The 14,821-nt window shown below is 44.4% G+C and overlaps 1 protein-coding gene across 6 annotated transcripts in view; it reads right to left on the bottom strand.

Annotated features, from left to right (window-relative positions):
• Window positions 1-363: 363 nt before the first annotated feature.
• Window positions 364-14,821, bottom strand: part of COL4A4 (collagen type IV alpha 4 chain) — a 125,021-nt gene continuing 110,563 nt past the window's right edge. For 5 of the 6 annotated variants that reach the window (XM_025200439.1, XM_025200441.1, XM_025200443.1 and 2 more), the window contains 4 exons: window positions 10,912-11,028; window positions 9,805-9,993; window positions 4,790-5,076; window positions 364-2,490 (listed from right to left, as the gene is read on the bottom strand). In XM_025200439.1, the coding sequence (XP_025056224.1) occupies window positions 2,227-2,490; window positions 4,790-5,076; window positions 9,805-9,993; window positions 10,912-11,028 (857 nt within the window). In that variant the 3' untranslated portion in view covers window positions 364-2,226. Of the gene's footprint in view, window positions 2,491-4,789; window positions 5,077-9,804; window positions 9,994-10,130; window positions 10,281-10,911; window positions 11,029-14,821 lie in introns of those variants that run through there. The other variant, XR_003093308.1, reaches the window with a different exon arrangement.

Genomic DNA, 14,821 nt, shown 5'->3' with positions numbered 1-14,821 from the left:
AGGCTTTTTGAGTGTCTATTTAGCCACGAAGCCATAAAAAGGAGAGTAAGAGAAGTGATTCCAAGAGAAGTAGGGAGATGGTTAGCCATGGTTAGTCAGAAGTTGGGCAGAAGGCAAGGTAGACTGGCACCTTAGGGCACCTATAAACATATAGCAAGGCTGCTCCGATGTGCTGTAATAACAATGTGTCCGAACAGACTTGATTGAGTCTGCTGGAGCCTGGTAAGTACCACAGTTCAGCAGACTCCAGCATCCCATGTATCAGCATCCCTATGCTGAAAAATGGCAGTGGGGTGCTTTAACTAAAGTTTGTCAAACAAGCTTTAGTTAAAGCACCCCCAGTGCCATTTTTCAGTGTGGGGATGTTGATCCACATGACACTCTCAGAGCCTCTCTAATTAAAGTGCCCCTCCCAGAGCACGTGTATAAATGCCCTTAGAAACTACTTTGTTCAGAGAGGCATAAGACTCTGTAGGTGATAGCCAGCTTCATCACTTGACTCGTTAGCATCTGACAAGGTAGGCTGTTTCCTTCAAAACCTCATGCCTCTCTCAACTAGTTAATCTCTAACACTGTGGCTCTCAACTGGAGTTTCACAGCACCATTACCACCACCACTACCACAGCCAGGTGAAACTGCCTTACTTGCCTCTGCTTCTAGGTGGTATATGCAGGGCCAGACTAGAAGCCAGTTGTGGCAGGGAGAGGGACTCCTGTCTGCATTAGTTTCATCTGATAAACCTAATGCAGGGGCATCTTGTCCTGCCACTTCCTGGTGTGGCCTTGCATGAACCTCCTGAAAAATGAAGTTTTGCTGAATTTGGGTAAGTTATGGAGGGAAGTAGAGGTGCTATAAGTCTAAACAGGTTGAGAACCACTGCTCTAAGGTGCTATCCTGCCCTACCTTTTGGTTTGTCTGAAGAAGGTGACCCCCTGCATTGTATGCATACTTAGATAAAACAGAATGAAGCTGGCCTAGGGGGGTCTGTAACAAAAGAAAGCTGCCTGGTGACCACTCTGCTCTTCTCTAGCTAAAATCAGAACAGCCTTTCCTCCCTATTGAGACCTCACTTGGAGACCATGAGCCCAGCTCTCAAAAGTAGCTGGTTCCCCTGTTGCTTTCTTGCCAACTTCTGAGGGAGTTTTGGCTGAGTTCAGACTTTCTAACATGGCTCTGTGGAAACAGTCTGAAAATTCTCTGAAATGAGGAGTCAGTGTTACTGATGTGAAACCATTTTTTCCCACGTTCTTAGAATTTACTCCCCTCTAAAATTTAACTCATGTCAGTGATATGGGTCTTCTGCACCAAGATGAATTTCAGTTCTTCTGTAATCACAATTTTCAGTAGTTTTATTGATCTTAAGACAGGCTTTAGCTATGTACTACTTTATTCTTTCATAGCTGGATAAATAACTTGTAGATTTTCCACTTGTTGAAAAAGTGGCTAGTCCTTTAGCTTGATCTTTTCAATAATAGATAATTTCCATTAATAAAAACCATCTCTAGAGTCCTGCTGCTGTAAGGCTTGGTAGTGTAGGATTCTATTTTTTAATTAACGTTGACATTTGTTTTGTTGTCTCTGGCTATTTGGATTATAGCTTAACAATTTAATTTAACTGTGCTGAGAAATTAATTGCAAAGATAATAAACAGCATTTTAAGCCTTCATTATCTGGGGTTATTTATTTTCTTACATAACAATCAGACATTAGCATATTTTGGCAACTTTTTGCTTTTCACTTCTTATGTATTCTCATTAGTAAATTAATTAAATGTTCAGTCTGGATTAATACTATAAGTAGTAAAATTAAATGATTATAGGGCATTGTGTAGGTGTGTATCTGTATATACATCTCTCCATAGACAGATATATTTATGTAAGAGCATGATTACAGCGTGCCACGTACACATATGCTCTAAGAGCCAGTCCTAACTAGGATATCCACTAGTCATTTTTAAAGCTTTCCAAGGTTTTCTGTACCACTGCACTCAGCCTTCAGTGCAAGACCAAGCTTTATTTGTCACCTATATGCTACAGTGGTGAAGAGTGCAATAGAACTTAATTTTGCTGGTCCTTTGATCCCTTAGTTATGCAGATATATGCACACATCAATGCAACTTTTAGCAGACGAAACAACATTGCATGCTTGAAAATGAAATCCAGAAGTAAGTACCATTTAAATCTTCAACACAACCTGTTTCATCTCTGAGGAAGTCTGTTTTGTTTGTTAGCCATACTTCAAGCATACCTGACATCTACTAATTTTTTTCCGCTGTTCCTGCCCTTCTTTGAGAGTTTGTGACAGAGGAGCAGATGTGAATTGCAATTCTGGCCTCACAGTTGTTAACCAGAAACTGTACTCATTAGCAAAAAACTGACATGTTCCCTGCTGACCCTGGCATTCAATGAATGGTGCTGATCTGAAGTCTTCAAGGCAACTCCCAGGTGACATAAGAGACTGTCCACCTCCCTGGTCTCCAGATCCAGTGTGCTGGAAGGAACAATAGTGAACAAATTAGATAAGTAGTATACCTACTGTCTTTGTTGTTTGTAATTATGTTTGGGATTTTTTTCCAGTATGGCAAATATTCCCAAAAAAGAATCTGCATGGGTATATTCCTTGGGGGGAACCTAAGTTACAGTAAACATCTTATTCTATCAGGAAGACTTGGATTTATACCAGCTCATCTCAGAAGTTTAGAACCAGCTTTGCTCTTCTAGCTTGGGATCTGCCAAATCAAAAGAAGCTGTAGATCAATTGGGGCTGTCTATTTTAAGCAATAGCTTTATTTAGACTTATTTCAAGCAAGGTTAGGTAAGACAACTAAGAATGTAAGTCTCATCTACATAAGAACCTGCAATTTCCAATGGATGCAAGTTCCTCTAGTGCTAGTATAGGTGACAATTTGCTGTTGTGGTTCACTGGTAGAATCCTCATCCACTATATGGGAAATCTGGGTTTGATTCCCGGATGCGCATTGAGGCAGTGAATGTCTGGACTTGGTCTAGCCTTTGAATTCTGTCTCAATGGTCTAAAAGGGATGAGGGATGGGGGGTGGAAGATCTAGGCATCCTCCACTCCTGCATACTCCTGCCTAGGTATATGCCTTGAAGGTCCTGTTGACGTCTCACGCATACGCAATGATCCAGAAGGACTGACAGTTACCTACTACTACTAGTACAGATGAAAGCTATATTGTACACCAGCAGTGATCAATTCTTCCATCCCTGTGGGTTGGATGCAGATGTGGAACATGGGGCCAGTCTGCTGGGTGGTTGTAGAATACAAGGCCATGTCATCTGGCCAGGACCATAGGGATGGAATTTGGAGGCAATACTGTTAATTGCTCTGGCTTCTAGAATCATGGAAGCTGCCACTCCTCCCACTACCAAATTTCCAGCCCCATGTGGAACCCTGAAGGCCACATGCTGTGGCTTGGTGCTCTGGAACCAGCCCATGGGGCTCCCCATGGATCCAGAAATTTGGTGGTAGGACAAATAGTAGCAGTGTTAATTGCTGCAACTCTGGAAGCCTCAGCAGTTAATGCTTTGACCCATGCTGCCAACCATGCTGCCAAATTTCCAGACTCATGGGAAGCTGTTCAGGCCAGTTGACATGGCTCTGTGGGCCAGATCCAGGCTGTGAGCCATATCTTGGTCACCCCTACTTTAGACTAAGTTGTGCTTGTTATAATTTGCAACTGGCAGTTCCAAAGGTGTAAAATATATGCATGTGCCTCAGGTCTTCAGAAAGAAGAAGGAAATTCTCCCTAGTAACTCTAAACTATTTGGGACTGTATCACCAGGCCAAATGATGCTCTGTTAAGTAATTGGTAGAATCCATTTTATATTTATGTGACTGAAAGAAGAGTCAGGTTCATTAGGCTCTTCTTTGTGTGTTTATAATTTTTCATAAGAACAAGGTTCAACAAGGACAAGTTTGCATAACAACAACATAAAATCTAAAATCAAAAAAAAGTTTTTACAGCTACAGTGACAAGCGTAGTTATAATATGAATATTACACATCTGTAATCTCTATGGATTTTTTTAGCTGTCCCACTGTTATTCCTTTAAAAAAATGAAGGTCTCAAGTGAAAAATAAGTACAAGCAGGTAGTACTTCCCATTTTAAATAAAACTTATTGACATCATGGTCAAAATTTCTGAAATTGTGTAAAATTCTTTTGTTGACACTTTTCACCTAGCTCTGTTGTTAAATTTAAAAAAAAAAGTTATAGAAGTTAAGATAAATAAAATTGACAAACAACTAGATGGAGACCAAAATTAGTATTTCCTTGAAAAGCAGTGTGGGAGGACAGGGGCATCCCGAACTGCATTTACGGGATTTTCTCTAATTTTATGTACAATTGACAAGTTATATAAATAAACATAATTTCTATTGCCCATACCTGAAGTGAGCAAGTAATTCACAAAGTAATATTCCTAGAGAGGAAATTGTAGTTTGAAGAGGAAGTATTATATTATTTTCCTAAATACAGTATTGTGTGCAAATACAGCTAAGTAGCAAGTAGTAATGACATTTAGAGTAGCAAGTGCCATCTCTATATTTTTAAGAACTACCTTTAACTTAGGGATGAGAATTTAAAAAAAAGAAAGCTCAATATTTTGAAGCTGTTCTTATAGAACTGGAGCCATTTTTTACTTTTGTATCTTGTATGTTAGGTATTTCATTCTCTATTTTATAGTTTTTCTTTTCACCACAAACTAAAATGTTTTGTACAGAAAGTGACAGCAGATTTTGCAGTATCCCAGGAACCCACAATCTTACCATTAGAAAGGAATATCCTATCCAAAGACTTCTCCAGTTCTGTGGGCAGGGAGGAATGAACTGATCTTGGCTATGAAGTGCTATAGCTTGAGCTGGGGCCTCACATACAGCACATCTGCTAATATATGGTTTTATTTCATCTTCAGAGAGTGGCATCATTGGTAGAGGAGCAGCACTTGACAGCCAATAAGATTTATCATTTCGACTAGCGTAGTAACAAACTTGGTTGATGTTGCAGTAGGTAAAGGGCATGGTACTAAATAAAGGAAGGCAAGATCCTGCCAGACCTAAAAAAAAAAAAAGAGAGAGATCAAAAAACCAAAACTGAACTTGAAAGTCCTGCAGTTCCTACACTGATTCCAGACAATATGAAACTAATACTCTAACCCATTTTGTTGCAAATTTGGCTGAGTTAACAGAATGTTATAGTTGACTAAATCTTTAGTTTCCCAGCCCTTTTTTTTTTTTTTTAAATAGAGTGCTGATTTTGTATTTGGAGACTGAAACTTCTTGTGCATCAGCTTCCTTTTTACCAATACATTTAGTGGGGTCACAGTGCAGGTTTCAACATGATATACTTTGTCATCATAGGAACAATTACAATAACAAGTATTTTGGAATGTGCAAGAACTAAAAAACCTGGGCAAGAAGAGACATCTGGTTAGGAAGGAGTGCTATGAGCATTAAGAAAAGAAATGACAGATGTGCCCAACTAAACAATGTTATAAAATATGACGAACCATTGGTGCCAACTCATTGGGTGTGTCCAGATGAGCCCACATGTGCCTCTTGCAGCATCTCAAACCCCTTTGAGATGCTGCAAGAGACATGTGCAGAAACAGGAAAAGGTTCCCCCCACAGCAAGTGTGCAATGCAGGGGCAAAATTAGACCCCTGAATATCCAGAGATAAAAAAAAATGGAGCGAAAAAAGTGGGGCAGGGCACAGAAGACCATGCCTTGAGGCAACTGGAGGTTGGGTCCTCCACAGAGACACTCTGGCTGCCAGTGTCTCTGTGGTTGGCCCTTGCCCTGGTGCTGAAGCACATTGCCTCCCCCTGCAAGGCAGGCAGTGTGCCAGCAGCAGGACTCCAGTGCTGGTAAGTAAGGGATCAGGACGGCTGGAGAAGGGGAGGGGACTATGGGGGGGACCCCTGCTGGCCATGCCCACTCCCCCCCTCAAGCCTCTCCTGATCCCTTCCCTGCCCTGCCCAGCCCCATCCTCCTCAGTCCCCCCGAGGCCCCCGATCCCTGCCACCCCACCCCAGCATCCCCACAATAAAAAAACAAACAAAAACCTGGCACTTACCGGCAGTACAGGTGTGGGTGACAGCCCCAGCAGCCCAACTTGGGCCCTGCTGCCACCCACTGCCCTGTGTTGCCCAGGGGGGCTCTGCCAGGAGGCCCTGAAGCCCCCCCAGCCCCTGTTTCTACGGTGAGTAGAGGCTTTTTTTTTTATTTAAGTGCCTGGGGTTAGGGGGGCAGCCCTGGGGGGCTGAGGGTGTAAGTGGGGGGGCAGGCTGGGCAGGGCAGCCAGTGGGGGGGCTCGGTGGGGCAGCCATCAGGGGACTGCACGAGCTGGGGCCAGGTGGGACAGCAATTGGGGGGCTTGGGTGAGGCATATGGGCCCTGTGGGGGGGGGGGGATAGCCCCTGCGGGGGCCATTTGGCCCCTGTTTAGGGGGCTGTTACCCCTGTGAAGGGCTGTGGCCCCTGTTGGAGGAGCTGTTACCCCTGTTGGGGAGCCATAGCCTGGCAGCCATCAGGGGACTGCACGAGCTGGGGCCAGGTGGGACAGCAATTGGGGGGCTTGGGTGAGGCATATGGGCCCTGTGGGGGGGGGGGGATAGCCCCTGCGGGGGCCATTTGGCCCCTGTTTAGGGGGCTGTTACCCCTGTGAAGGGCTGTGGCCCCTGTTGGAGGAGCTGTTACCCCTGTTGGGGAGCCATAGCCTCTGTGGGGGGCAGCAAAACATATTCATGTATTCATGAATTCATGAAACGTGTATTTAGAATTCACTTTATTATTATGATAGAAACACTGGTAGTCTTCCAAACTACTTTAACACTGTAGATATATCAATAAAACAAGCCAAACTGATCTCTGTCTGTCTCTCTCTCTAAGCAGGACCCTGCCTGCTTAGAGCTGGCACCTTGGACCTAGCTGGAGGTGGTTGACCTCCTGGCCAATTGGGGCCAGGAGGACATGCTTTGACAGTTCAGAGCAGACCACCACATCTTCTGGGTGATAGCTGCCCCGATGGCCGGGCAGGAGGCACAAATGGCAGTGGTGCCGTCCCCCAGAGGGGCACATGCCTCCACGGGCTGTGCAGTCCTCATCTGAGTCTGGCAGGTGTGCAGCAAGTCACAGCCAGGCTGCAGCCCCCACTGCCAGACTGCTGCAGTGGGTACAGGGTGCAGGGAACTTTCAGGGATGCTTCAGCAGTCCAGCTGGCACAAGGAGTAATATCCCCAGGTACCAATTGGCTGGGTCCCAGAAGCTCCTGAGAGCAAGTAGCCCTGAGCTCCTGGCCAGGGCAGGTTTTTATGCTGCTGAGGCCACCAGGTTCTAGCTCCCCCTGGCTACAGTTCCGGGAGGAGCCAAGCAGGGTTATTTTGCCCCAAGTGGCACAATTTGCTCCACAACAAAGTGCATGTCCAAGCACGTGCACCAAGGCAAAAAGCCCTGGCTCAAATCTGCACTGCTTCTATTTGAGTTGCTGCAAGCGCATGTGCTTGCATGTGTGGACGTGCCCATTAAGATTAAACTTGGATTATTCTGTTGCTTCTAGGAAAGGCTGTACAAAGTCACTTCCAGCCCTAGTTTTCTATGATTCTATGCTGTCTGCAAAAGATCCCATTTTTAAGATGCCATAGAATCATAGAAGTAGGGTCAGAAGGGACCTTGTAGATCTTCAAGTCCGACCCCCTGCCTGGGCAGAAGGAAAACTCGGCTCAAATGACCCCAGCCAGGTAGGCATCAAGCCGCTTTTTAAAGACCCCCAGGGTAGGAGACAGCACCACTTCCCTTGGAAGTTGGTTCCAGATCCTAGCTGCCCTGACTGTGAAGTAGTTCTTACGGATGTCTAATCTAAACCTACTCTCCAACAACTTGTGGCCATTATTCCTTGTTATCCCGGGGGGCGCTAGGGGAAACAAGGTCCCCCCTAGTGAGTTTATAGACGGTCACCAGGTCCCCCCTCAGCCTTCTCTTGTAAAGGCTGAACAGGTTCAGGTCCCGTAGCCTCTCATTGTAGGGTCTGCCCTGCTGTCCCCAGATCATGCAGGTGGCCCTCCTCTGGACCCTCTCCATGTTGTCCACATCCCTCTTGAAGTGGGGTGCCCAGAACTGGACACAGTACTCCAGCTGCAGCCTGACCAGTGTCGTGTAGAGGGGGAGGATCACCTCCTTGGCCCTCCTTGAGATGCACCTGTGGATGCAAGATAGGGTCCAGTTGGCCCTGCCGACCGTGACCTCGCACTGTCGGCCCATGTTCATCTTGGAGTCAATAATAACTCCAAGATCCCTTTCTGCCTCCGTGCTCTCAAGAAGGGAGTTTCCCATATTATAAGTGTGCTGCTGGTTACTACTGCCCAAGTGAAGCACCCTGCACTTGTCAGTATTGAAACGCAACCTGTTTTTGTTAGCCCACCCCCACAACCTATCCAGGTCTTGCTGCAGTCTTTCCCTCCCTACTAGCATGCCCACCTCACCCCAAATTTTGGTATCATCAGCAAATTTAAACAGGTTGCTTTTCACCCCGTCGTCCAAATCGCTGATAACGCAATTGAACAGTGTGGGCCCAAGGACCGAGCCCTGGGGGACTCCGCTGCCCACTTCCCCCCAGGTCGAATATGACCCGTCCACCACCCCCCTCTGAGTACGACCCTTCAGCCAATTTGTAATCCATCTGGCATCTTTTGCCATGCCTGCAAAAGAATTTGCTAAGGGTCTGTGATACAAAATACTACTCTAAGACTGGGGCCTAACAAAAAAGACCTTAAAAGAAACCTTAAAAAGACCTTAAAAGAAACATATATGAGAAGCAGAGAATAGGAGTGAACAATAACACATAATGGGACTTTATTTTAGTTGACCTTTAAGACTGTTTGATAGATAATTCTGCTGTCATAACTCTGGTTATGCTGGAGGTTGCCAAGTGAGTGAAAATGAAAATAGTTAATACCAAAGATGATTCACTACAATGAAAAAAGAAAAATGACTCCTTTTGTCTTTTGCGCAATAGTTATAATGACGGTTAAGGACTTGTTCTTAACAGGACCTGCAGGCACTGAGCACTTCTTAAAATTAGATGGCTTGTTTGGTACCTAATTTTAGTCCTTTCTACTGCATTTCTCTTGTCCATTAGCTACTCCTGTTAATAATGTCTCTCATCTCTTATTCACAGTCCAGCTTCATTCCTTTAAGTAGACTCTTTTTATTTACATATGGAGTTTTACACAGACTTTGTTCTATCAGTTACTTAGCTCAAGCTGTACCTGTTTCTTTCTCATATCTGAGTGCCTGAAAGTTTGTTTAAAGTTCTCGCAACCAGCTGTAGTCCATGGCACAAGATACCTGTATTAGAATTCAGGAAAATTTTGGCTCCACCGTGTACTCAAAACATATGGCTAACCCATTCTAAAGGATATAATTCCCTATCACAGATGGCATGTATGATGCTGGGTTTTAAATGCCATTGAAAAACTATTTTTAAAAACTACTTCTTTTTCTGTATCAATGGAGAATTATTTTAGATGAAACATTTGATTTACAAAGAAACAGGATACCTGTAATAGTTGTAACTTTTGTAATGGTTTAAGAGAGTTGAGCCCAGTAACTCTCAGACATTAGGATGAGTGCATCTCCCTAGGTACAGGGGGCAAATAATGTACAACACAGTTTAACAGAATATACTTCAATGCTTTAACTGTATCTGACCAGTATACATCAGGCATGGAACATTTTAAGTGCTCTCTCTCCGATAGCAAATGACCATCATATACTGCTATACTTACCAAGATCTTGATTATGAGCTTTTTCCTGTCCTTCCAGATATAGCAGACTATAGCCAGTCCATACTTTTGGCATTCCCTGGGGGCAAAATGGCTCTCTGTCTGACTGACTGTGAAGGACAAGCAGGAATCCACTTGCAGCTCTAACTTCAGGCCCTGGTGGTCCTGGGATCCCAGTTTGGCCATGTGAACCTTATGCATGGGAGACAAGATAAAACACAGTTGTTTGTATGAACAGCTCAAGGGCTACTGGTGCAGGTTTTAAATTATCCATAAACGTTTGCAGTTAATAAAAGGTTCCAGACTGGATACAATACAAACTGCAGTACCTGCGATTTGTCCTGAGCAGTAATAACTCCAGGTGGTTCCTGCTACCCTATCATTTGGAGGGCAGTTCCATCACACAGCCAATGAATCCTCTGATCCTTGTCCTGATGCTGTCAGCTGTGCTAACTGTGCCATTTGGATTAAGCAGTGGGCTAAGATCAGCAAGTAATTTGACACAGACATTGATCAGTCTGGCTTGGATTTGAATTTGTACATTAACAGTGAACATGGGTTAACATCTGATCCCACTTTCAAGTACACAGAAGACCCAGTTATTAACAGAAGTCACATTTGAGATGCAACTTGAATTACCTGCAGAAAGTTAAACTCCTAAGGCTTTGACTCAAAAAAAAGCATCCTTACTCAGGTATGGTGCCTAAATATGCTCTAAATTGTTTTCAGAATTGTATTGGATTTAAGTTTGTTCTTTGGTTTCCACAATCACAGTCTTATTTTACATCAGCCTCATTTTACATCAACCTTCGTATGTGATTTCAGCAGAAATTTGTATAAGGAGCAATAGTCTTAAATTGCAGCAAGAGAAATGGAGATTAGCTTTTAGGAAGAACTTCCTCATCATGACAGTCATTAAACATTGGCACAGGCTACTGAGAGAGGTTATGGAATCTCCATCCTTGGATGTTTTCAAAAGCAGGTGAGACAGATGTTTGGCTGGAATGGTTTAGTCGGACAGTCTTGGCTTCAGCAGGGGGCCAAACTAGATGACCTCCTGAGGTCTCCAGCCCTACTATTCTATAATTCAATGAAACAGATCATTCTTACCTTGTGGTCCAGGGTATCCTTGTTCTCCTACATCACCTTGGTCACCTGGAGGACCAGGCAGACCTGGGGTACCATCTTGACCTGTCAAGCCAGGTGACCCTTCTTCCCCTTTTCTCCCTAGATGCACATAAAGAAGGCATGTTCACTTCATATGACTACACAAAAGCCAGACAATACATAGTGTACAAAGACAGTAATGAGTGCAGAGGCCAGATTTACAAGCTGGTAATGATCCCAAATATACTGGAAATATGCAAAAATGACATTTGAAAAAAAATCAAAGTTTTTACAGAATCTTCATATTAATGTGTACTGGGCAGATGGAAGCGGGGAGGAAGGAGTTTCATTCATTTCTTCAGGCTGTAATGAAGGGCAAGGGCAAGAAGTATGGGTATGTTAACATCAACAGAACTTCATGTCCTCTCTAAAGGCCATTTGTAATTAAAACTGAAACCAGGGGAAACTTGAGCCAATCGCATCCATTTCATGTCCAATTCAACAGATATTTAAGTATGAACTGCAATCTCGTTAGATAGGAGATAGTCCTGTTGAAAGTATCTGGGTTAGAGTCAGAGGTGCTGTTCTGGTGGGTGTCTGCTATAGACCACCAGACCAGGAAGATGAGGTAGGTGAAGCTTGCTTCAAACAGCAAGTGGAAGTTGCCCAATCATAGGCCCTAGTTCTCATGGGGGGCTTCAATCCCCCTAACATCGGCTGGGAGGGCAAAACACCAGTGCGCAGGCAATCCAGGAAGTTTCTGGAGTGTTGGGGACAACTTCTTGGGGCAAGTTTTGGAGAGGCTAACTAGGGACTGTGCTCTTCTTGACCTGCTGCTCACAAACAGGGAAGAAACGGTGGGGAATGTAAAAGAAGAGGCAACTTGGGAAGCAGCAATCACAACATGATTGAGTTTGGGATCCTGAGGAAAGGAAGGAAGGAGAGCAGCAGAGTAAGAACCCTGGACTTCAGAAAAGCAGACTTCAACTTGCACAGGAAACTCATGGGCAGGATCCCCTTGAAGGCCATTCTGAGTGGGGAAGGAGTCCCTCCAGTTATATTTTAAAGAAAACTTACTGAGGGTGCAGGAATGAACAATCCTGAGGTGCAGGGTAGTAGATACACTGGAGGATAGGGGTAGGATTCAGAGAGATGTTGACAAATTGGAGGACTGGACCAGAAGAAATATCATGAAGTTCAGTACAGCCAAGTGCAAAGTTAGTCTGGATTTAAGACAGAACAATCCCATGCACCAGTACAGGCTGGGGACCAACTGGCTATGCAGTAGCTCTGCAGAAAAGCACCTAGGGGTTAAAGTGGAAAATAAGCTGAATATGAACCAATGGTGTGCCCTGGTTGCAAAGAAGGCTAATGGCATCCTGGCTTCATTAGTAGGAGTGTTGTCAGCAGATCGAGGGGAAGTGATTCTTCTCCTCTATTCAGCACTGGTGAGGCCACATTTGGAGCACTGTGTCTAATTTTAGGACGCCCACTACAGTGGTGTAGAGAAATTGGAGAGAGTCCAGAGGAGTACACCAAAAATGACTAGGGTGTTGGGACACAGGACTTCTGAGGAGAGGCTGAGGGAACTGGGCTTATTTAGTCCGGAGAAGAAAAGTCAGAGCGAATTTGATAGCAGCGTTCAACTACCTGAAGGGTGATTCCAAAGATGGAGCTAGACTGTTCTCAGTGGTGGCAGATGACATAGCAAGGGGCAATGGTCTCAATTTGCAGCAAGAGAAGTTTAGGTTAGACACTAGGAAGAACTTTCTCGTTAGAAGGGTAGTAAAGCACTGGAACAGGTTACCCAGAGAGGTTTTCTATGATTGTATGAATCTAACACCACCATGTAGTTGACTGCTTTACTGAAGAGAGAGATTGACTGTTGACAGGGCCTGTACTGTTTATTACTGGAAAAGGCTCCTCATAGTCTCATAAGGTCACCTCTTCCCCACCCTTGGATAAGCAATAAATGATGTTCTGGTGTATTTTTGATTAACAGCTGGTACTAAAGTGTGGACATGTCAATTCTTGCTAGAGGTCACTTTATTGCAAGGCAGGGGATAATGCTGGATCCATCCACTGGATACTTTTAAGCAGCTTGTCTGACTTGGATACAGCTCCACATGTTGGATTTTGTTGTGTTTGGCAATCTTTGCCTCTTCTGGTGAAAGAGAATTTCCAGTTCAACACGTTTCCTAAGAGAAAGGGTTGGTTCTGCAACCCCTAATGAGAACTGCATGCTGCACTAATTATTTAGCCTTCTTTGCAAGCTGCACTAACTATGTAGCCTTCAGACTGAATGTTTTTTTAATAGTGTAAGACAACATTTAAAAATTCCCCACATGTTACTTTTTATTACATTCATTAAGAAAATCTAAAACAGTCAAAATAGCTTAACAGCTTTTGAAGGGCTGCTGCCTAATTATTTTGCCAAAGTTCAAGCACAGGGAAGTTTTAGTATTATGCCTCCCTTCTCCCAGTAAAATCTCCAGTTTATCTGCCTGCATAGCTTTCCCAGCAGGGGCAAGATTGGTTCCTGTTGTGTCAGTAAAAGAAAAGGCATCATTAAATACTTCTCCTGTCACACCAGCATCAACAGGTATCACTGTACCACCTGGTTTTACAGAAACTATTTAAAGATTTATATAACGGAAACACTGTGTCTCAAGCCCAAAGACTACTCTTGGTTGAATAATGGGTTCACTGTGGCAAACTAAGTAATGTGGTAAAAATAGTTTCTTATTCAAAGATCATCTCAAGATCCTTCTCTGAAGACCTAAAGATAGCCAGAATCCCCCATCAACGGTTTGTCTTATGAGCTTCCTCTTAAGCTCTTGTTCTGGCTATTTTTCTTTTTTTATTACTATAACTATCACATGTCCAGCTTTCAAGTTCTAGTAATTGCACACTGGTCTTGTATCCATCCAGCTTATGAGGGTGTTTCAGGCCTTCATTAGCAGAACCCTGTTAATTAGTTTTGTTAAATGTCAAAGCTCATGTTTTTGAACAATATGAGCTAGTGCCTAGTACATGGAGGGTTTGTGGTTTCCTATATTGATTGTGAATAAGAGGATCATTATTTGATGAGCTCAGCTTCGCCAATACATAATGCCCTGTCCTTCAGAAAGAACAGTGATGCTCTCAGGCTCAGGTAACATGTTGTAGCCAAGTTTTTCAGTCACCAGCATGTCCACCAGCATTAAGCATCCCAGTATTTTACAAAACATTTGTGGAAGCCACTGGGTAGGGGGAGACAATCGCAGAAATGAATAATAAAACAAGAAGCAAGGATGATCGGGAGTAGTGGCCTGGCTTGAGAGGACCATGGCTTGTTTAGTTAGGCAGCCTACAAGATGGGAGAAAATATGATTATTGGACATAACTATAGTGTGAGGAATGAAGAACAGAGACATGCAGTAGAAAAGATGACAAGATTAGTGTAAGAGCAAGACCACCTTCCCACTTGAATGGTGTAACAGGGGGCCTACTCAGGGCCGATCTCTGTGGCCCGCCCACCTGTTCTTGGGCCAACAGCCCGCTTTCTCATCTGCCACGCCTTGATGTTAATTGATTCACTAATTGATGTCAATTAAGCGGGAGGCTGCCCATTTTGGTGCCCCGATGCCAGGGGGCGCTCTCTGCGGCTCCTTTCCTCCCCTACACCGCAGCCCAAGCCTCGCAGATGGCATCTTGATGTTCACATAATCACCGGCCCCCACGCTGGGCCCCAGAATCGTCCTAACAGGACCCCTCCATGATCCCTCCACTCAGACGACCTCTCCGCCTTCATTCGGGCTACCTACCCCCCCGAAACCATTTTCCCCTCTCGGCTGTGGTCTCCCCGGGACCTTCGGCTACCAGCCCTGGCCCACCTCCAGGCCAGTCGGGACCCCCGGCCTCTGGCTCCTCG

This window comes from Alligator sinensis, unplaced genomic scaffold, assembly GCF_000455745.1.
Source record: "Alligator sinensis unplaced genomic scaffold, ASM45574v1 scaffold596_1, whole genome shotgun sequence".
In the NCBI taxonomy this organism is placed as follows: Eukaryota; Metazoa; Chordata; order Crocodylia; family Alligatoridae; genus Alligator; species Alligator sinensis.
This window is presented reverse-complemented; position numbering and strand designations above follow the sequence as displayed.